The sequence below is a fragment of the Mytilus galloprovincialis genome, chromosome 1, assembly GCF_965363235.1.
Source record: "Mytilus galloprovincialis chromosome 1, xbMytGall1.hap1.1, whole genome shotgun sequence".
In the NCBI taxonomy this organism is placed as follows: domain Eukaryota; kingdom Metazoa; phylum Mollusca; class Bivalvia; order Mytilida; family Mytilidae; genus Mytilus; species Mytilus galloprovincialis.
Window position 1 is genome coordinate 116144072 of NC_134838.1, and position 23137 is coordinate 116167208.

Below are 23137 nucleotides of genomic sequence, written 5' to 3' on the forward strand. Positions count from 1 at the left end.
TAAATCCGCCTCTGTGTGTTACATTTTAATGTTGTATCGTTGTTCTCCTCTTGATATTTAATGCGTTTCCCTCAGTTTTAGTTTGTTACCCCGATTTTGTTTTTTGTCCATAGATTTATGAGTTTTGAACAGCGGTATACTACTGTTGCCTTTATTTATATAGAGTATATCATTGTGTTGGGTCTACTTGACTTGATTCTGGTTGAATTCTTTGTTTTCAAGTATAAAGTCGAACAGCTGTGTCCGCATTAGTTAAGCAACGATGTCATTATGAGACTTACTCTATCATACAAGTCACGGAGAGGTTTAGGCATATAGCGGCTAGCCTTAAAAGCAGGTCAATCATGGATCAATAATCCACAATTCCAACGTGACTGGGCACGAAAATGCCTGCACCAAAGACGTATATTCGTTATACGTCCTTGGCTGTACCACGTTTGTTGCCGGTGAGTTCGTGGTCTAGTGGTTAAGACCGATGGCTACAGTGCTGAAGGTCCCGAGTTCGATTCTCACTCGGGATGCTAAAAATATCAGTACATCAGAAGGGTAATTTTCACCCTCTCACACACATCTCTGGTACCCACACCGGAGTTGAAACTAGAATGGGTACTTTGGGGGCCTCGGTTGGTCAAAGTTGTCCCCTACTTTGACCAGGAGATCAATCTTCTGATATCTCTCTGGTTTGTCTGTTTCCACCGAGTGGCCCGGTGGTTCTCTCCGAGTACTTCGGCTTCCTCCACCATAATAACAGACTTCCCGGTGTCCTACACGCTCCCTTGGGCGGTGTTGGGTGGGGATTGTTCTGGTGGTGGGATAATATTGTAAAGGACACATCTCCATTAATCCTTAGGGAGTGTACATGGATCCGCTGTACCCTTGCAGTCAATCAAGGGGTGCGTCTACATTGGCGGAATCTCGAGTACATACAATACTATCGTTATCCCAAAGCAGATTTATTTTTAATATTTCTACTGGTATGAAAAAATTAACGGAAAAAAGAAGCATCAAAACAGGGAACTAGTAAAAAAAAAAATGCTCATAGTCAAAAGTATGCTTACTTTCAAGAACCTTCGCTATTTTTGATAAAGACTTAGTTTGACATCAAATTATTTTGGGGATTAGATTTTCTGGTAAATACATTTTCTGAAAACAGGCTTTTACAGATCAATTTCACAAACCCTGTCTGTTTTTCATGCGTTAGGGTTCTGATCATCCAAAAAATATAGAACGGAAGCACTAAAAATTTACTTAAGAAACGACCATTTAACGGGTCTCTAAAAACACCGCAAAGGACCTCCTTTGTACATAAAGGAGCACAAAGGTGCACTAAGGAACCCAAGTAAGTTTGAGAAGAGCACAAAGGACCTGAAATTCCATTTAAATCATAAAAATAATATAAAAATCCGAAGAAAAATGTTCAAAAATTTATATAATTTCAATAATAATTGTAATTTTAATAATGTATCCCCGAGGAACCAGTAATGACGCACCTAACGTTGTGTTTGTCTCTGCATTTAATCTACCATTTAAAAGAAAAAGAAATACGGAATAGAATGAAAGGTTGATCACTTGTTAATGTATTTCAATCATTATAAACAGTTGATTTTTGAAACAGTAAAAGCAATAAAAATCATGTTTGCTAACATTACAAACGGACTGTCAACTTATGATGGGTACCAGTAATGACGCACTATAAACAAACCAGTAAAAACCACTTGCAGTGTACCTGGTGTTCGAAAAATTGCTTCAATCCGGATAATTTAAAGTTAACACTATTCAACAAATTTAATTTTAATAACAAATGTTGACATTTACAGTCACTTTTATGATCATGTTGATAGCAACACAATTTCTTTCATTAATTTAATTGTAACCTATATTTTATTTCAAATTTTATATAAAATTGTTCAAAATTTATCAAAGTGACATATATATTCCATATACTTGAAAATAAGAAGTAATTGCATTCATAAAACAACATTGACATTAAAACATTTATCAATGTATACTTCGTACAATGAATGAAAAAAATCGATAAACAATAGAAAATTATATAAGCGACGATCATTTGTTCTACAGTGATTCCCGCTTAAATGTAAAACTATGTCACATGACAGTCATATGATTTGAAAAACACAAACTGGGGCAGCATGTGCTTACATACTTTTGCCGGCCAAAGTGGATTTAGGACTGATATCATAAAATAAGAACAAGTTTTCAATTTCCTAAGCAATGCTGATGAAAATAAAATATGTAATTTCAGATAAATAAAATGCTTTGACAGTAAAAATAATTTGAAAGAAAATTTGCCTGTTGAAGTCTAGATAGACTTGAAACGTAGTTGTATTGAGAGCGATTCATATTGAATTTGTATAGCTTTGAATGTTTCGATGAAGAACTCTTTGATCTTTAATTTTTATACGACCTCAAAAATTGAAGTCGTATATTGGTATCACATTGGTGTCTTCGTCTGCGTCGTCGTCATTGTCCGAAGACATTTGGTTTTCGCACTATAACTTTAGTATTAGTAAATAGAAATCTATGAAATTTACACACAAGGTTTATGACTGCAAAAGGAAGGTTGGGATTGATTTTGGGAGTTTTAGTCCTAACAGTTTAGGAATTAGGGGCCAAAAAGGGCCCAAATAAACATTTTCTTGGTTTTCTCACCATAACTTTAGTATAAGTAAATAGAAATCTATGAAATTTAAACACAAGGTTTTTGACCATAAAAGGAAGATTGGAATTGATTTTTGGAGTTTTGGTCCCAGCAGTTTAGGAATAAGGGGCCCAAAGGGTCCAAAATTAAACTTTGTTTGATTTCATCAAAAATTGAATAATTGGGGTTCTTTGATATGCCGAATCTAACTGTGTATGTAGATTCTTAATTGGTTCCTTTTCAAATTGGTCTACATTAAGGTTCAAAGGGTCCAAAATTAAACTTACTTTGATTTTAACAAAAATAGAATCCTTGGGGTTCTTTGATATGCTGAATCTAAACATGTACTTTGATTTTTTATTATGGGCCCAGTTTTCAAGTTGGTCCAAATCGGGGTCCAAAATTAAACTTTGTTTGATTTTCAACAAAAATTGAATCCTTGGGGTTCTTTGATATGCTGAATCTAAACATGTACATTTGTACTTAGATTTTTTATTATGGGCCCAGTTTTCAAGTTGGTCCAAATCATGGTCCTAAATTAAACTTTGTTTGATTTCAACAAAAATTGAATCCTTGGGGTTCTTTGATATGCTGAATCTAAACATGAACTTAGATTTTTTATTATGGGCCCAGTTTTCAAGTTGGTCCAAATCAGGATCCAAAATTATTATATTAAGTATTGTGCAATAGCAAGAAATTTTCAATTGCACAGTATTCAACAATAGCAAGAAATCTTCAATTGCACAGTATTGTGCAATAGCAAGAAATTTTCAATTGCACAGTATTGTGCAATAGCAAGAAATCTTCAATTGCACAGTATTGTGCAATAGCAAGTATTTTCAATTGCACAGTATCGTGCAATAGCAAGAAATATCTTATTGCACAATATTGAGCAGTAGCAAGAAATTTTCAATTGGAGTTATCTTTCTTTGTCCAGAATTGTAGTTGAATCAACTTAAATCATTGTTTTATACAATATACAATGTATATTCACTTTTACTACCAACTGATAAATTAAAACAATCTTTACCATTCAGTGATAACAAGCACTTTTTGTACATTTTAATATTTTATGATGTATTTAAATGAGTAGTTATTGTTGCAATCTCCATAAGTAATTTGAATTGAGATCAGTTTTGGAATAAGGGAAAGGGGGATGTGAAAAAAAAAATTGGGGGGGGGGGGGGGGTTCAATTTTTCTCATTTCAGATTTTATAAATAAAAAGAAAATTTCTTCAAACATTTTTTGAGAGGATTAATATTCAACAGCATAGTGAATTACTCAAAGGCAAAAAAAGATTTTAAGTTCATTAGACCTCATTCATTCTGAAACCTATGCTGTGTCAAATATTTAATCACAATCAAAATTTAGAGCTGAATCCAGCTTGAATGTTGTGTCCATACTTGCCCCAACCATTCAGGGTTCAACCTCTGTGGTCGTATAAAGCTGCACCCTGCATAGCATCTGGTTTTATTTCTTATAATTTTTTTTATATATTAATATCTTTTTTTTTATATAAAATTTTGAGTAAAATGGTTTATATTCACTTTTTTTTTTTAACCTCAATAGACTTTGTCTCTGATCGCCACTTGTGAAACTTGTATATTGTTATTTTGCATATGTCTGAATTTTAAAAAAAAATGTTCGTATACTTATTAAAAACATATCATTATGTTATTATTTTTATGTCTTTTAACACTTTAACTGTTAAGAATTTACTTATTAATTGTTGAGTTGAAATCTTGATTAACAAGTTTTGCTTTGTTTTTGTCGGTTTAATAGCCAGTCTGTATATACATGTTTGTGTTTTCTAAATATTTTTCAATACATATAACCAGCAGTGCATTACGTTTGCGCGCATTACCATTACATTTGAACACAAAAATCATTATACGTTTGTGCGCAGCTTTTGATTACAATTGTGCGCAATTTTTTGACAGGTAAACTCAGGTAAAATACAGGTAATAATACTTTTTTAATTATAATTTGTTCAATTATTTACAAGTATAAGTGGGATTTCAAGCAAGATAAGTCCATTTTATAATGCACAAGCACTAAATCCTAGAAGTATATACAGATGAAAATGTTAAAAATGTTAAAACATAGCTAATTTTTTAAAGGTAAAAGTATTAATAAATTCATTACTTTACATGTTGGTACGTGCCGAAACTCCTTGTGTATACCTTGGTGTACCTTTACAAACTAACTGAAATTATTTACTAATTTTAAAAACGATCACTATTAGTTGAAACACTTTTCATCCTGAAATATTCACAATGAAGTTACATATATGCCTTAAGCTATACTATGGAGTTTATAATGATCACTTTATAATTAGTTTTAGAATTCAACTGGAACAATATAATTAGAATTAAGAAATATTTTCACAATTAATAATTGATAGTCATATTTATTATGAAAATAAAAAAAATATATAGTCTATTACAATTTGATTTAATTTTTACCTGAGTTTACCTGTAAGATGAATGTGTGCAAATGTAATCAAAAGCTGCGCGCAAACGTAAAACATTTTGATTCCCAAATGCACGCAAACGTAGTGCGCCCATAACCAGAAGTCCATTACTTGTCTAGTAATGGAGTTCTGAGATAACTTAGTAAAATCTTACAGAAAGGGCCGTAATCTTATGCACATCTGTACCGATTACAGAACAGGGTTTTGTAAATGGTCAACTTTAAAACCAATTTAATTTAAGTATTTTAATAAAAATCAATATTTTTTTTCTAGAGAAATCATTTTCCCCCCATTTTATTAACAATTTCAGATCCTTTGTGCACTTATAAAACTCTTTTTGCTCCTTTGTGCACAAAGGAGGTCCTTTGCAGTGTTTTTAGAGACGGCCATTTAACTTCATCTTTCTGATTCAAAGGGGGTGGTGAGGTATGATGTCATTTTTAATGTAAACAAAGAAATGCTTTTACTGATCAGCGTTTTATCTTTCTCTTGTTTTAAAGTATATTTTGATTAAAATCATAACAATTTATGCATAAAACAAGACAAGAGTTGAATGGAAATTTGTTCAGATATATATCAAAATTTAAGATGGCAATTTTAAATCTTTTTTGAAAGAGACAATGTACCAAAAATCAAACTAGATCTTGCAAAGTGCGGCTTTCATTGAATAGTGTTCTATGAAATAATGCTGTTTATTAAATTTTGTAGAGGATCATGACAACTATGGAGGATTATAGAGACCTTCAGGAACAGTTTGTAGCCAACCACACAGGAACCAGTGTATTAGAAGTTTCAGTAGTTTTATCTGTATCAGTTGTGTCTGTATTTCTGAGAAGAGCTTTACTGTTCGCCTTTCATTTTCATGCACAGACTTCATTTGGACAGTCAAGTGTCTGGTATAGTATTTTTCTGTAAATTTTTTCCATGATTAAAAAACATTTTGTACAAGAATGAAATAAAAATAAAAGCACCTTTTAATAACAGAATCTAAGTTTTTTTTTAAATACACATATATGTAACAAAAAATAAAGAAAAACAAATGACAAAATTTGAATTGCTTCTACTTAAACAGGTCAGGAACACTACCTTATATGGAAATGCATAAATTAGCATACTTATGTCCTCGCACATGTAATTGTTTATTTACGTGTGAGTTGTGACGCAATTTATTTTTACCTGGGTTTTTGACCAATCCACTAAATGAGTAACAATGCATGATGGACAACTACGTGTTTACAATCAACCAAAACGCGTGTTATTTACTGAAGTACAACATATTTTTTCGTGCAATGCGGGATTAACAATTTCACTTAGTTTTTCATTTTTTCTATCCATAATTATAGTTTATGATATAAAGCATTCCTTCCATGCTCAGATTAACAAATAAATGTTTCTATGCGAAGAAACAAGCATTTGAATTACCCGATATACAGCCATTTTTATTTATTATGTTTGACGATGACAAAGAGATTTCAGGTATTCGTCTACCAGACAGCAGCGAAACAACAGTGAAAAACGCAATTCCCATCAGACAAACTTACTTTTGTAAAGTTAGCTGTCGATGATAGCCGGGGCTAATATTCATGAAGGCAGCAACTTGTGTATACAAGTACAAAAATGTATGATCCTTGAGTTTTGTTTTCGTAAAAAGGCGAAGACTTAGAGTTTATCAAATATATGATGAGGTCACTAAACTTTCTAAATTTTCACCTTCTTTAATGATTAAAAAGTAACTAAAATCGAGGAAAAGAATGTGTTTATTCTTCTGTCTTTAAGAAACAACAACGAATATTCATCAATCGGGGCCATTTATAGCCGATTATCCGGTATATAAGGGTGTTTCTCATTGTAGACAGCATTACAGATGCCAGTCACTACTTTCATCCACTTCATTTGAGCTTAACTGGATAGTTGTCCCATTGACAATCATACCACATCTCCTTATTTTTTGTATACAAACATCTTTCAGAAAGCACGGTTTTCCATTATGAAATATTTACTGACGTCTGTAGAACACTAAGTAACATTTTCGTATTGAGAATTTAAAAAGTACAAAACGTGCACAAAACCTATATCATCCATCATATTTCATCAAAACTGCACAAAACAGTTTTAGATACTCAGATAGTTTTATTCTCATTAAACCATGCAAATACAAAGGTTACAGAGAATACATAAAACAATAATGCATTAAAAATACATAAAATTCAAAATTTTGGATGAGATAACATATTAAAGAATATATATATACTTAGATACAGTCAAATGTAAACGATGAAATTGTATAAATAAATACTTTCTAAAAGTATAAGTACGTTAAATTATTGTCTGACAGTGTAAACAAAATTTATAGGTATAATTGATTTTTGCCATATTTCAGTATTTGGGACTTTCAAACTATTCCATTTTTTCTAAAGGTATTGAAGCAGCAACTATAGTTTCATTTTTTTTCGATTTTGCAAAGTCAGATTTTTTTTAATGGAGATATTGATGGTTTCTTTTTAATGGACCCGGACATTTGGATTGTTTTACACAAGTAATTTTTGGTCCCTTTATAAAATTGAGAATGTAAATGGGGAATGTGTCAAAGAGACAACAACCTGACCATATAACAGACAACAGAAGATGTCATCAATAGGTTTGCAATAGCTTACTTTTCAGCACGTTTTAGAAAAAAAAAATTGAATAGGTAATATTGAGGTATATTTTGAGAAAAAAAAATAGCAACATATGGGCTTTATCGATGGATGAATTTATACAAAGTATGCTTACCTTTTTACTGTCCCCGCTTTTACAACGCTTATTTTTAGAATACATGTACTTCAAATATTATAGTGTATTACCTTTAGTACAGATCCTGAAAAAAAGTTTACCTATCCAGTAAAGATACATGTAGAAGTGTTTCAGAGCCAGTTTTCATTTTTTTTGAGGCAGAAATGTTTTTGGAATGACATTATTCAGGTCTACAGAGTTAAACAAAATTACAGTGGTCAATTCATCTAAAATTTCATTGTTTCACACCATGAAATTACTGCACAGGTACAATTATACAATGGAAAAAACCTGTTCAACTACTTTTACAAGGCAATAAAGAAAGTTGAATCGTGAAGCCCGTAAGCAATACTTTTTTAATCTGAGCATGCAAATTGAAGATTGTGATATATATTTTACAATAAACATATTCGCAGATCAAAAACATTTATTTTGAGAGTCCCAGACACTTTATTAGTTGACAGTTTTCCACTTATTCCACGTGTTTTCAAATGATAGTTAATTCGTAGTAGCCCACAATGCATTGTAGTTCACTGAGTCCATTGGTCAGTTTTTCAAGGTCGTATTGGTCTTGTGTTTTGGAAATTACTATGCAAATATATTCTGACATCAGGAAATCTAGAGTTCTCGACCTGTTAAACTGATGGAGAACCTATCCACTAACATGGCATATGATACATATACTATGTAGCTTATACAAATAAATAAAAGATATGCATAATTTAGTAAAGCATAGTTTAACATCTACGTTTATCATAAAATTGAGAATGGAAATAGGGAATGTGTCAGAGAGACAACAACCCAACCAAAGATCAGAAATACTGCTGAAGGCCACTAATGGGTCTTCAACACAGAAAATCTCCCACCTTGAGGCTTGCTTCAGCTGGCCCCTAAACAAAAGTGTGTACTAGTTCATTGATAATAGACGTAATAATAAACTAAAAAATATATAAATAAACTTAAATAAAAAATCATTCAAGACTAACAAAGGCCAGAGGATTATGACTTGGAACAGGCCCAAAAGTGGGTGGGGTTAAACATGTTTTGTGAGATCTCAACCCTCTCCTATACCACTGGCTACTGTAGTTTGATTATTTGTTTTTTTCTTCTTCAATATAAAAAAGAAGATGTTGTATGATTGCCAATGAGACAACTCTCCACAAGAGACTGAAATGACATAGAAATTAACAACTATAGGTCACCGTACTGCCTTCAACAATGAGCAAAGTCCATACTGCATAGCCAGCTACAAAAAGGCCCCAAAATGACAATGTAAAACAATTCAAACGAGGAAAACTAATGGCCTTATTTATTTAAACAAAATAATTAACAAAAAACAAATATGTAACACATAAACAAACGACAACCATTGAATTACAGGCTCCTGACTTTGGACAGGCACATACATACATAATGTGTCAAGTCTTTTTGTATTTGTCTTGTGTGAATATGAAATAAAACCAAAAGATAATTCAATTTAAACTTTGTTTTAAGTTTCTTGATGTTAATTTGTTAATGATAAATGCTTTGATAAGTTCCATTTCATACAAGAAACTTCTAACAGAAAAATTGGTCTGTTAAGGTGTCTTTTAAATTGTTCATTTTATTTTTATGATCTGGAAAAAATAACAGTTAAGGGTTTATAGTTATAATCAGTGGAGGATAAAAATAGAGAAAAGTTTGGTAACCCAAAACATGATTATATTCCTGTTCATCTTTAATATATATGAAAACTTCATTTATTGCAGGAAGATTTTTATGATTGACTTCCCATGTTTGGTGCTTCCAACACTCTTGTCAGCTACCACTCATTCAGAAAGTCTTTATTTCCTTTTCTTCTCTGTGTTGATGGTAGCAATTGGTTCCATTGTTTGGAAGTGTTACAGAATTCCAAATTTAACATGGAAATATGCAAAGACAAGAGTGAAAGACTTCCCAACAATTGAATTAGATGACAAATTTCAGTTCATATCCAATTGCAAAGCCTATACTTTGATTGGGACAGCGATATCCATATTAGCAGTAGATTTCACAGTTTTCCCTAGGAGATTCTGTAAGACTGAAACTTATGGTACAGGATTAATGGATGCTGGTGTGGGGTTGTTTGTTGTTTCAAATGCACTTGTCTCCCCTGAGGCACGAAACAAAATGATACAAGGTCAGAATAGGTAGAGTATTTTTAAAGCTAACACATTTAGATATCATTACAATTACAAATCACATTTTTGCTCTAACCAATGCTCTTTTTCATTCAATATCACCTGTGAAATGTTTTATTTAATTTGAAAAACAATTTTGACTCAAGACTTATTGATACCTCAACCAAACATGAAAGTTTGAAGTCTAATCAGATTTTAAAAAAAATAATACATGTATCTGCAATACAAAAATTCATTAAGATCAAAGTCGTATAACTAACATACATGTAAAACTAATATAAGTCATGTATTAAGACATAATTAAGAGAGTAAATTTATGCTTTCTTATTGTGTTTTTAATTTTCTCTTCATGCAATGAAACAGTTATTGCATGAATATTGGTGAACAATATATCTCCCATAGTATATTAAGTGTACTCACTATCTCTTGCCACCAACCTTAGTCATTTAATGTAATAACTGTGTTTTCAGGGTTTTATTCTATGAATTAAATTGAAATAATATGGAAAATATATATGAAATTGTAAAACTTATATTTTATTTTAAAGGTTTTACCAAGTCTATAAGTCTATCCTATCTAGTCTTCCATTATTGGTATTAGGATTAGCTAGAGTTATAACAACCAAAGGAGTGAACTACCAGGAGCATGTAACAGAATATGGTACACATTGGAATTTCTTCTTTACTTTAGCAACTGTCAAGGTAATATTTTAGATTGACATTAAAAAAAAACAACTGAAAAAAAAGTTGAATCAGCTTGTTATTGTTTAGTTTATTTTGTATGAAATAACATTCTTTTCTCAAAAGTTAAACAGGTATTCTTTATTTTGTTCTTGAGGAATTAAAAGACTTTTGGCTATCTGTCTTACAAAAATTGTGTCTGTTGTATGAGAAATACTGCTTGAAATTCATTGTTTCATTAACCCCAAGTCAATGATTGTTGAAACCTTGTGATCTGTATCACATGTACTTTTGCAAGATGTTTTGTAGGATTGTTCACCACCTTTATAATGTGTGTTGTAAATAAACTTGGAATAGGTAGTTTGAAAATGAAGATTGAAAACTTACGGTATGCATTCAAAACCTTTGTTTTCAAACATGAAAAAAATAAGTTTTTTAGTAAACATATAACAAAATCAGTACACTCTTGAGGTCACAACCTGACATGCACCAGAGTCCTTGTCAGAATCATTTAGAATGTAACCGTTAATGTCAATTTAGTATGTCTGCTAGAGTTGTTTCCCTTATACCAGTAGGCAATATAGATCTTTTTGTCATCCCAACAACAATAGTTCTGAAAGTTAAAACTCCCTAAAAACCTTAATGAGGAAATCAAAGACAAAAATGATTCTTTAAGCAAATACTTTTTTGAGGGGTTTATATTTGTAAAGATATTTTTTTTTTTTTTACACATTGAAAAAAATATGACTATAAAGTAGCTTATCAGTCTTAAAACTGTTCATATTCTATTATGAAACTAAAATATGATTTAGAATTGTATAGTTCACAATGATTGAGTTGATATGAACTGGCGCATGAATTTTTTACTGCTTTTCTTGTTGTCATATACTCAGTTAATGTTTTTGATTGACAATGTATTTGTTTAATTATTTGTTTTTCTTCAGATATTAGCCAGTATTTTAAGTTTTCTACTACCGATAGTGTATTGGAAATTTGTTGTGGTTTTATTGTGTATTTTGCATCAGTATCTCCTGACATACAGAGGCCTGAGCCAGTACATTATACAGGTAGTTGTTATATCCATTGTCTATAATATTTATAGTTGCCACTGACTGTAAAGCAAACAACAATCAATCAGTGTCAGCTCAAAAGTCACATGGAATTAGTTTATTTATTTTTGACCAATATTTTTGATATTTCAAAGATATGATAAAACAAGTTTATTAGATTGATTTTCATGAAATTAAACAAAATGCAAAGATTGATTGATAACAGTACATGTTTGGTTGAAAAGCGTGTCTTAATTGTCATTTTGTATACTATAAAAGGATAAGATAGCTATATATGTATATCTGAATACAAAAATCTATTAAATGTGGAAAACAATAAAATACACATCAAAAAAGTAATATCAACTTGACCAATATCTGTTTAGAGGTTTCTGCAGTAATACAAATTTTAGATAACTTAAAGAGAGATGACTGAAAATAAGAATTGAGTCAATGAAAAATAAACAGTATAATCAGTTTATCTATAAATACCAGATGAGCAATGCAGGCTCCATGAAATTATCACTTCTATTCATCATCTTTAAAAATAGTAAAATCTATACTATTAAACGAGAAGACCTCATTTTGTGTGTCGTTTCTCTTCCTTCACAAACTAATTAATCATCATGCCTCTGTGTCCTATAGGTACCATGCATAGTCACATTTGTCATCTATTCTTATGATTATTCAGATTGAGTAATTTTGGGAGAAAAACGACAAAAAAAGCATCCTGATATTGTTTCTGTCATCAGACCGACTTTTAGTCATTGATAAGTACTGGTTTTAAACGCATGCACAAGTACATTGAGAACCAATTGTATGATAGATACAAAAATGAAAAATAAATAAACCAATAAGAGCGTTCTCCATATCATGGTTTTTAGATAGCAAGAACCACAACTTTTATACCTTTTTAGAGAGGACAATTATTTTTCATGTTTATCTACATGTAAACTACCATTATACTACTATTATATATAGAGACTCTCTGTACTCTGTCTACTGTTTTCTTTGAAATGCTTACTATTTAAAGGGTCATATCAGTTACATATTGGAATAAGTAATGAAAACATGTGGAAACAAGAAGTTGTCCATAGTACACGGATGCCACATAGGCACTATCATTTTCTATGTTCAGTGGACCAAGAAAATGGGGTAAAATGTCTAATTTGGCATTAAGATTAGAAGGTCACATCATAGGGAACATATTTACTAAGTTTCAAGATGATTGGACTTCAACTTCATCAAAAACTACCTTCACCAAAAACTTAAACCTAAAGCGGATCAGATGGACGGATGAACAAACGAACACACAGACTAGAAAACATAAAAATTTATTATGAAAGTGAAAGTAGTGATTTGGCCAAAATGAAAGTAGGGTAGAAATTAGAGGGGGCATGACTTCTTTTGGGACCTCAGGATCGAGTGTTTTTAAGCTCGGGGTTTCAGGATTGGTCCTTACCGGATCCGGGAATTCTTTATTCCAATTTCGGGATGTCAGGATATAAATTTCTTTAAATTTGGGACCTTGGGATTTCATATTTTTAAGCCCAGGATTTCTGGTATCAGGACCAAAGGGGAAGAATAATTGTGGTCTGAGGTCATAAACACGAAATTAATTTAATTTAAAAAAAAAGCGGATTTTGGGAAAAACATGAAAAAGGGAGAGGGCTTTTGCTTCCTTTTATGAAATTCTCCAGACATAATTTTTTTTTATAAAGATTCATCCTACAACAGTTTACAAGCTGTAAATGCCCGTGATTTCGCCGTTGTCTTCTAGTACTAATAAAAAAGTAAAGAAATTGCTACCATTGTACATTTGACTGTTTCAAGGGCATTGACGGCCAAGGTGGAAGACATGGTATATTTGACAGTAACAGAGAAGGGATTATATCAAATGTGGGTTATTTTATCATGTACTTGTTTGGGGTGGAGATCGGAAGATTAGTTTTTAACAAGGAAAGGTATGTATAAGGTGTTACATACTACTACAGGGAGATAACTCTAAAAATCAGCTGGATTAGACCTTAGCTTACTAGCTGTTGCAAAAAGTTTTTAATCACGTTCTATTGTAAATATTTTGTGAAAATGTTTTGTAAATTAAATGAGCCAAATTAATTTTAGTCAAGATGTTTGGTTCCACCATACAATATTTTGTGAAAATGTTATGAAAATTAAATGAGCCAAATTAATTTTGAAGCTTAAACTTCTGGTAAGTCTTGAGTAAAATGAGAACTATATTACACAAAAATACCAAATAAACACACAAACTTATTTCTGAATATACACACAACTTACAGTATTACAAAGGATAGAATATTAGTAAGAATACTTATTCACTTTTAATCATGTCAATAGAATTATGTGCTGAACCAGCATAGCGCAATATTGACTAACAAACAAGTTTGAAATCTGTATGCACACATGATGATCACCATAAAATATGATTCGACAGTATATAAAGTAGTAAATTTACATGAACATAACTAGCATGAGAAAAATATCCAACATCATATTTTGAATCATATAATTTGTATCTCATCAGTGACAATGCACTTTTTCACATGTTAATATATATATTTATAAATTATTACAGGAAAACAGTATCAGATTATATGAATCTGTTAGCAGTATTATTTTTATCAGCAGCATCTTTATTTACTGTATTACCATACCTCACACAGATAGAACCTATATCAAGAAGATTTACTAATGTACCATATGTTATATGGATGGTATGTTTGTATTTAGTGCAAAAACCAATTTAAAAGTAATAACAGCTCTCCTTCTTCAAAACTATTTGTGTAACCTTTTACTCATCCAATATAATGAATTCTTTATTTCCCAATAATGACATCTACTTCTATTTTGTATTTTCATTTAAAAGTATTGCAACTTTCAAAATATAAATTTGTATAAGCAATTTTTAGGGATAAGTTATGCAACATGTTTTATTTTAACACCAGATGCTTAGTCGCTTACTCAGTTGTTAAAATTTGGAAGCCACTCAAATGGTGAACAATAAAAATGGTAAAGAGAAGGCATGTAGAAATGATGAACTATTTACCAGTTCTAGTGTGTTCTCAATGTTCTTTGTTTTGATAATAATTCAGTCACTATGTTTCTGTTTGCACTAGCAACTTATAAAATGAATTTTATTTTGTTTCAGATTGGAATATGTTTACAGCTGATGACTTCTTATTTATTAATAGATTTGATCTTCCTCTTTCTCAAAAGTTTACAAAACAAAAAAGAAAAAGGTGAGTCCATTAACTCCATTTCGTGCTTTTCATTGTGAAAAACTAGCATAAAAAATTGTAATGCCATCAAGTTTGGACAATTATCTGTTTTGTAATACCACAATAGAAAATAGTTGTATTGTAAACTGGATAAGTCAAGGTGATTTGTCCCTCTTGATTCTTGTTTGTTCAATCCATTCTTAATTTTGATGAGTCAGCTTAGTTGTAATGCCCCACCTACGATAGTAGAGGGGAATTATGTTTTCTGGTCTGTGCCTCTGTCCGTCCATTTGTCCGTCCGTGCGTCCGTTCGCTTCAGGTTAAAGTTTTTGGTCAAGGTAGTTTTTAAAGAAGTTTAAGTCCATTCAACTTGAAACTTAGTACACATGTTCCCCATGATATGATCTTTCTAATTTTAATGGCAAATTATAGTTTTGACCCCCAATTTCATGGTCCACCGAACATAGAAAATGATAGTGCGAAGTAAGGGGGAACGCATGTGTCAAAGTTTGAAATGCAAGAAAAGTTGGAAAGAAAAGAAAGATATATAAAATAGTCAAATATTTAAATTTTATTTTTATATTGTGGTCAAAATTAAATGACATGTCAATTTGTAATAACTTGTTGCACAATCAACTATAATTAGGGTCCCGCCAAAGGCGGTCCCCTATAGTGATCAGTCTGTCCGTCCGTCCGTAACACTCTGTGTCCGCTCCATATCTAGAGAACCATTATGATTTCATACTTTATACTTTACATGTTTATTAACCACCACCAGAGGGCGTGTCATGATGTATGTACAACTTCCTAGGTCAAAGGTCAAGGTCAAAAAACTTTGGTTTCAGTTGACAACCCTGTGTCCTGTGGTGAAGATCGTGTCCGCTCTATATCTTGAGAACAGTTATGATTTCAAAGTTTATACTTGACATGTATATGAACCAACACCAGAGGGTGTGTCATAATTTATGAACGACTGCCTAGGGCATAGTTCAAGGTCAAAAACTTTGGTTTCAGTTGACAACCCCATGTCCTATGGTAAAGATTGTGTCCGCTCTATATCTTGAGAACCGTTATCATTTCAAAGTTTATACTTGACATGTATATAAACCAACACCAAAGGGTGTGTCATAATTTATGTGCAACTTCCTAGGTCAAAGGTCAAGGTCAAAAACTTTGGTTTCAGTTGACAACCCCATGTCCTACGGTAAAGATCGTGTCTGCTCTATATCTTGAGAACCTTTATCATTTCAAAGTTTATACTTGACATGTTTATAAACCAACACCAAAGGATGTGTCATAATTTATTTACAACTTCATAGGTCAAAGGTCAAGGTCAAAAACTTTGATTTCAGTTGACAACCCCATGTCCTATGGTAAAGATACAATTTTTTAATGCACATTATTCACAGCGGGGCCCACAGAGATGGCTCCCATCTCCATGATATCTAGTTAAGAATTGAATGATTTTTGTAACTTCATTGGGGTGTAAAAGCATTGACTGAAGTACATTTTGTAGGAAGCGTGGAAGCGCTTCATTGTAAAAATATGCTCACGGTCAACGCTTTTACAAACCTATGTAGTTACAAAAAGAAGCATTCAATACTTATAATTACATTTTTTCAATACTTATAATTACATTTTTTTTTTTTTTTTTATTAATTTATCATATTTTATTGAAATCTGTACATTTGTTAGTTTAAAAACATCAAGTACCGGTACCTTATCCCGGCCTCGTTAACATTAGTAAATAGCATATTTATACAGCTGTTAGTTTTTGTTAGTATTAACATACAATTTTCCATACTTGAAAAAATTATATACAATATCAGTAATATAAAAAATTGAAGTTTACCATTAAGAATTTCAAACATAATTATCTAATATAACAAATGCACAGGTTATGAAAAATATATAATGTGGGTAGTTAAAGTAGTAAAATTTAAAGATATATATTTTAAGTATGTCTGTAGATTATTTTGAATTCAAAATTATGAAAAGAAGAAAAAATAACCAAAAAACAAAAAGAAAGAAAGAAAGAAAAAAAACCAACAAAAACAACAAAAGAAAGAATCAAAATTGTAGATAATTGAAAGATAAATATTAAATTTAAAGGAAGTTAAAAGTTTTTTGTTTGTTTTTGGTTCTTTATTTGCAGAGATGAATTATGTAGTTCTTTCTCATGTAATAGACAATATATCATAATATGACAATTTTCTTTCTACTAATTTATGAAGCGCTTCATTGTAAAAATATGCTCACGGTCAACGCTTTTACAAACCTATGTAGTTACAAAAAGAAGCATTCAATACTTATAATTACATTTTTTCAATACTTATAATTACATTTTTTAGCTAGGATCATTAAAACACGATTTTTATCAAGTTTTTATTAATTATACCTGTGCAATTTATTGTGGGACCTTGTGTCATCATGAATGATAAATTTTATTGTGTAATGAAGTTGATTCAGGAATAACGCGAGATTTCAGTGTAGCCAATCAGAATAATGTATTATAATGAAACATACATTTAATGTAATTATATAAATATGTTTAAACTAATTGTTTCCTTTACACACTTTAAAACACTTGATTATTGCAGGTAAAAAAGAAGATAAAGTTTTGTACAGTTTAATAGATGCTGTGAACTACAATGGCTTGTTATACTTTCTGATAGCCAATTTATTGACAGGGTTAATCAACCTGAGTATGAAAACAATTCTGGTGCCACCATTTTACAGTGTTATTATTATTGTTAGTTATATGATAATATTATCAGCGGTATCATTTATTTTATATGTAAACAATGTTAAAATTAAATTTTGGTGACACAGTTGTATGTGTCACAACTTCAAAGTGATACGACGTACAGACTAAATATAATTTCATTATTGATTTGAAATATTAGTAATACCTTAAAATTAAATTCTGGTAACAGTATATGCAGTTCACAGACATGATAAGAAATTGATTTGCAAATTAAGTACAAGATAATTATTCACTTTTTATATTAGAACGCTATAAATACTGGTGACAAACTATGGACAACTTTTTTGTGTAGTACAAAGTCTCTTTATGCAAAAATAGTATGTTTGATATTAGTTTTCTATTTTGAGAACATCCATTAAAAACAATATTAGTGAATGTTTTATAGAAAGAAAACTAGCATTGAATTGTTAACAGAGTTTTTTTTATTATCAAAATTACATCGTTAGAAATTTAAATAAAAGTTTAAATAGAATCATGAAACATTGTCTCAAAGTATTGATTTTGAAAAAGCCTCACAGTCTACCTGTTTCAAGGTATTGTATGTTTTAATTTTATATTGCGATACAATGTATAGGTATTCAATATGCATAATGCATAATGCATGAGCTCAGCTAAATGTAGATCTTTTAATAAAATCAAACATTATCACTTATTTATGGTTAAAAATATATTAAACTGGATTGATTTTTGTGCAATGTTTTAAGGCTGTGATCATTTATTTTGTAATTTTATAATAAAAGTGAATAGTAACAGATATTTTGTTTTAGTGTATTGTTAAGTTCTTACATGTTTAGTCACTGTGTTTGGTTAGACTTCAGAATACTGTATGACAGAAAGTGTTTATCATGTTGACATTGTTACTATGCTTTATCCAAGACTCTTAGCTTTATTAAGATAGAAATGTAGTTAATATGGAACAAGTGCAATGTAATAAAAATATTCCTAACATACAATTCCAATTGAAGATTAATCTGTTTCATGAGGAGTTTAAAACTAATTTTGGCTATTAAACCATTGTTATATGTTCTAAAAGACAGCTGAAAAAATAAATTGTCAGACAAGTAAATATTATGCAAAATGTGAAATACATGATATGAAAGGGAGATAACCTTGGTCAGGTTTAACATAATGGTTTGATAGTTAAATTATCTCCCTTCCATTTACTAATTTCACTGAAAGAAGACATCTTGTATATCAACATCAAAAACTATAAAGATATTTTCTTGTTTGAAATGGCAAGACCTTCTTAGTTCACATAATGGAAATTCCATGGAGATAAAGCCTCACCCCTTTCCTATATGAAATTGTAAAACATCTAATGTAATTTAGTCACCAACTGTCTATTTACATTTTTAATTGTAACAATAAAACATTATAGTACTCCAGATGTTTTGCCTCCCTATGGTTCACCTCTTTTATGTCAACTATTGTCAAAAATCCTGAAAACGTTTAAGAGCCCCATCACTAGATCATAAACATTCTAAATTATCATGACAAGACATGTATCTTTGCATAGTGAATTGAATCTTTGTAAAGTGTTGATATGAAAAAAAAAGAATATTAAGGGTACAGGCAAAATACATGCAGTTTTCTGCTGACAATTGACAGATGCTCATACAATATATCAAGCTCTAAATTGTCCTGAGTCTGAAAGGGTTGGAAATATATTTAAAACAAATACTATCAAGGATCTGCTATTTACAATAAATGCCCATTTATACATGATAAAAAATAGACAACCTATGGTGCGGTTCCTTACTTAGGACAGACACATGAACATAAAGGTTGCACTTTATAAATACAGCCATGCCTCTCCAAATATTATTCATAGATATTTTGATTTGTTTACATACTGGTTTCCATATATGATCTCTATGTTTCATCTCACAGAGAAATAACTTAGGTATGTTACCAGTATGAAAACATATGACAGCTGTGAAAAATTAATTTTGAGGAAGACCCAAAATGAAGGTAGGGGTAGCACAGATTTTTTGTATAAGTTTAAACTCTTAAAAAAGTTTTGGGCAAATAAATGTTTTGGACTTTGAATAAAAGAGTAGTGCATTTCAACTTTCCATTCTAGGGTATAATTTTTTAACGCAACTTCATAGTTAAAGGTGGCACAGCTTTAGCTATAAAGTTAGTTTCTATGGTAAATTGCAGTGTCTATATTCACAGAAGTGCAACCTTAAGCTTGGTTACAATTCTCTGAACAAATGCTTTACCAGACCTTATTTTCTGGCTACGTTTAGAGCTCACCTTACCAAGGTGAGCTTATGTCGTCACTTTTCATGCGCAGACCAGAAAACATAATGCCCCTCTACTATCGTAGGTGGGTCATACAAAATACGATTGAGCCAAAGTTGAGAACAGCAAATACCCCGAGCGGTTAAGCAGTTCCTATCACACTATTGACACCTTCGTGTTTATAATAACTACCGGTATCATTGAAGTAAACAACAGGGATAATTTTACATATGGTGATTTTTTTCAAAGAGTAAAGGAAAACCAGAGTGTGGCACAGACAAGTAGAAACATATTCAAGGTCATTCAGTATACAGATATTACGATAACGGCCAATCTTGAATATGGTGTCCTTAAAACTTTTCAAAGGAACAGCTACAACTTTGCTTTTGTTTTATTAAAGAAGTAGTTTGTTGTGATGATAGAGCAAACACGAAAAACTTGCAATATCAAATCAACTGGAAGATACAACAACCCAATACTTCTCAGAATAATAAATTAAATTGGAAAGTTCACAATGCGAAAACTGAAGTCATCCGAGTCTCCACAATTTTTAGACTGTCAACCCAACTTTCTATACTGACGGACTATAGAAAAGCAACAGTAGATTTTTCCTTTTAATTCCCATTATTGTTTTAAAAAAAATGCAGTTCGAAATTTGAATTTTTAAAGTTCAAATCATTTGGTATATATACACTGAAACCCTGATTTTCCCCATACCGATGGATGTGTCATCGTCGAAAGCAATGACTGCCTGTAACCAACGCCAAAATGATTGTCAGAAAGTTCCACCAATTCTGTACGGATTTTTTTTGGTTATGTTTTGCACCTTTTATTTTGTCTTTGTTCCACCCAAAACATTGTGTTTTGGCAATAATGTGGGTAAAACTTTAAGGCTTTACACGTAAATGTTTTTCTGCAGTCATTTTTTATACGACTGCAAAAATTGAAAATTTTTTGGTCGTATATTGGTATGACATTGGCGTCGTCCGAATACTTTTAGTTTTCGCACTCTAACTTTAGTAAAAGTGAATAGAAATCTATGAAATTTTAACACAAGGTTTATGACCACAAAAAGGAGGTTGGGATTGATTTTGGGAGTTTTGGTCCCAACATTTTAGGAATTAGGGGCCAAAAAGGGCCCAAATAAGCATTTTCTTGGTTTTCGCACTATAACTTTAGTTTAAATAAATAGAAATCTATGAAATTTTGACACAAGGTTTATGACCACAAAAGGAAGGTTTGGATTGATTTTGGAAGTTTTGGTCCCAACAGTTTAGGAATTAGGGGCCAAAAAGGGCCCAAATAAGCATTTTCTTGGTTTTCGCACTATAACTTTAGTTTAAGTAAATAGAAATCTATGAAATTTTGACACAAGGTTTATGACCACAAAAGGAAGGTTGGGATTGATTTCGGGAGTTTTGGTTCCAACAGTTTAGGAATTAGGGGCCAAAAAAGGGCCCAAATAAGCATTATTCTTGGTTTTCGCACAATAACTTTAGAATAAGTAAATAGAAATCTATGAAATTTAAACACAAGGTTTATAACCATGAAAAGAAGGTTGGCTTTGATTTTGGGAGTTTTGGTCTCAACAGTTTAGGAATAAGGGGTCCAAAGGGTCCAAAATTGAACTTTGTTTGATTTCATCAAAAATTGAATAATTGGGGTTCTTTGATATGCCGAATCTAACTGTGTATGTAGATTCTTAATTTTTGGTCCCGTTTTCATATTGGTCTACATTAAGGTCCAAAGGGTCCAAAATAAAACTTAGTTTGATTTTAACAAAAATTGAATCCTTGGGGTTCTTTGATATGCTGAATCTAAAAATGTACTTAGATTTTTGATTATTGGCCCAGTTTTCAAGTTGGTCCAAATCGGGGTCCAAAATTAAACTTTGTTTGATTTCATTAAAAATTGAATAATTGGGGTTCTTTGATATGCCAAATCTAACTGTGTATGTAGATTCTTAATTTTTGGTCCCTTTTTCAAATTGGTCTACATTAAAGTCCAAAGGATCTAATATTAAACTAAGTTTGATTTTAACAAAAATTGAATTCTTGGGCTTTTTTGATATGCTGAATCTAAACATGTACTTAGATTTTTGATTATGGGCCCAGTTTTCAAGTTGGTTCAAATCAGGATCCAAAATTATTATATAAAATATTGTGCAATAGCAAGAAATTTTCAATTGCACAGTATTCAGCAATAGCAAGAAATCTTCAATTGTACAGTATTGTGCAATAGCAAGAAATTTTCAATTGCCACTATTGCGCAATAGCAAGAAATCTTCAATTGCACAGTATTGCACAATAGCATGAAATATCTAATTGCACAATATTGTGCAATAGCAAGAAATTTTCAATTGGAGTTATCTTTCTTTGTCCAGAATAGTAGTTGAATCAACTTAAATCATTGTTTTATACAATATACAATGTATATTCACTTTTACTACCAACTGATAAATTAAAACAATCTTTACCATTCAGTGATAACAAGCACTTTATTTTACATTTTAATATTTTATGATGTATTTAAATGAGTAGTTATTGTTGCAAACTCCATTAGAAATTTGAATTGAGATCAGTTTTAGAAAAAGGAAAAGGGGGATGTGAAAAAAAATGGGGGGGGGGGGGTAAATTTTTCTTATTTCAGATTTCATAAATAAAAAGAAAATTTCTTCAAACATTTTTTTCAACAGCATAGTGAATTGCTCAAAGGCAAAAAAGTTATTTTAAGTTCATTAGACCACATTCATTCTGTGTCAGAAACCTATGCTGTGTCAACTATTTAATCACAATCAAAATTTAGATCTGAATCCAGCTTGAATGTTGTGTCCATACTTGCCCCAACCGTTCTGCGGTCGTATAAAGCTGCGCCCTGCGGAGCATCTGGTTTTCATTTCTGTTTATATAAAGCATGTATGGCTCGAATCTGTGTGTTATGGCATTTGGCAATTTTATTTAACAGTTGACGTTGCGTAACCAAATTATATTCTAATGCAATTATTTTGTATCAATGATTTTAAGTGTGGCCATGGATTGAAAGAACTTTTTCATAGAGAAAAAAAAAACCTGAAAAATTCACTTATGGGCTC

General features: G+C 31.2%; 1 protein-coding gene across 2 annotated transcripts; it reads left to right on the forward strand.

Annotated features, from left to right (window-relative positions):
* The first annotated feature begins 1027 nt into the window (after positions 1-1027).
* LOC143053049 (glucosaminyl-phosphatidylinositol-acyltransferase PIGW-like) lies at positions 1028-18553 on the forward strand. 2 transcript variants are annotated; one of them, XM_076226157.1, is made up of 9 exons: positions 1028-1130; positions 5842-6029; positions 9654-10073; positions 10612-10765; positions 11689-11811; positions 13627-13757; positions 14390-14528; positions 14963-15053; positions 17633-18553. In XM_076226157.1, exons 2-9 carry the CDS (start codon positions 5848-5850, stop codon positions 17857-17859), a joined length of 1467 nt encoding a protein of 488 aa, XP_076082272.1. In that variant the 5' UTR covers positions 1028-1130; positions 5842-5847; the 3' UTR covers positions 17860-18553. The 2 variants fall into 2 exon arrangements, with proteins under 2 accessions (XP_076082272.1, XP_076082273.1); XM_076226158.1 differs by lacking the exon at positions 1028-1130 and adding an exon at positions 5112-5559.
* Positions 18554-23137: the final 4584 nt, after the last annotated feature.

Coding starts and splice junctions, on each gene's coding strand:
- LOC143053049 (XM_076226157.1), top strand. CDS start 5,848: ATGACAACTATGGAGGATTATAGAGACCTTCAGGAACAGTTTGTAGCC. Junction 10,766..11,688: donor TTACTTTAGCAACTGTCAAG/GTAATATTTTAG, acceptor GTTTTTCTTCAG/ATATTAGCCAGTATTTTAAG. Junction 13,758..14,389: donor TTAGTTTTTAACAAGGAAAG/GTATGTATAAGG, acceptor AAATTATTACAG/GAAAACAGTATCAGATTATA.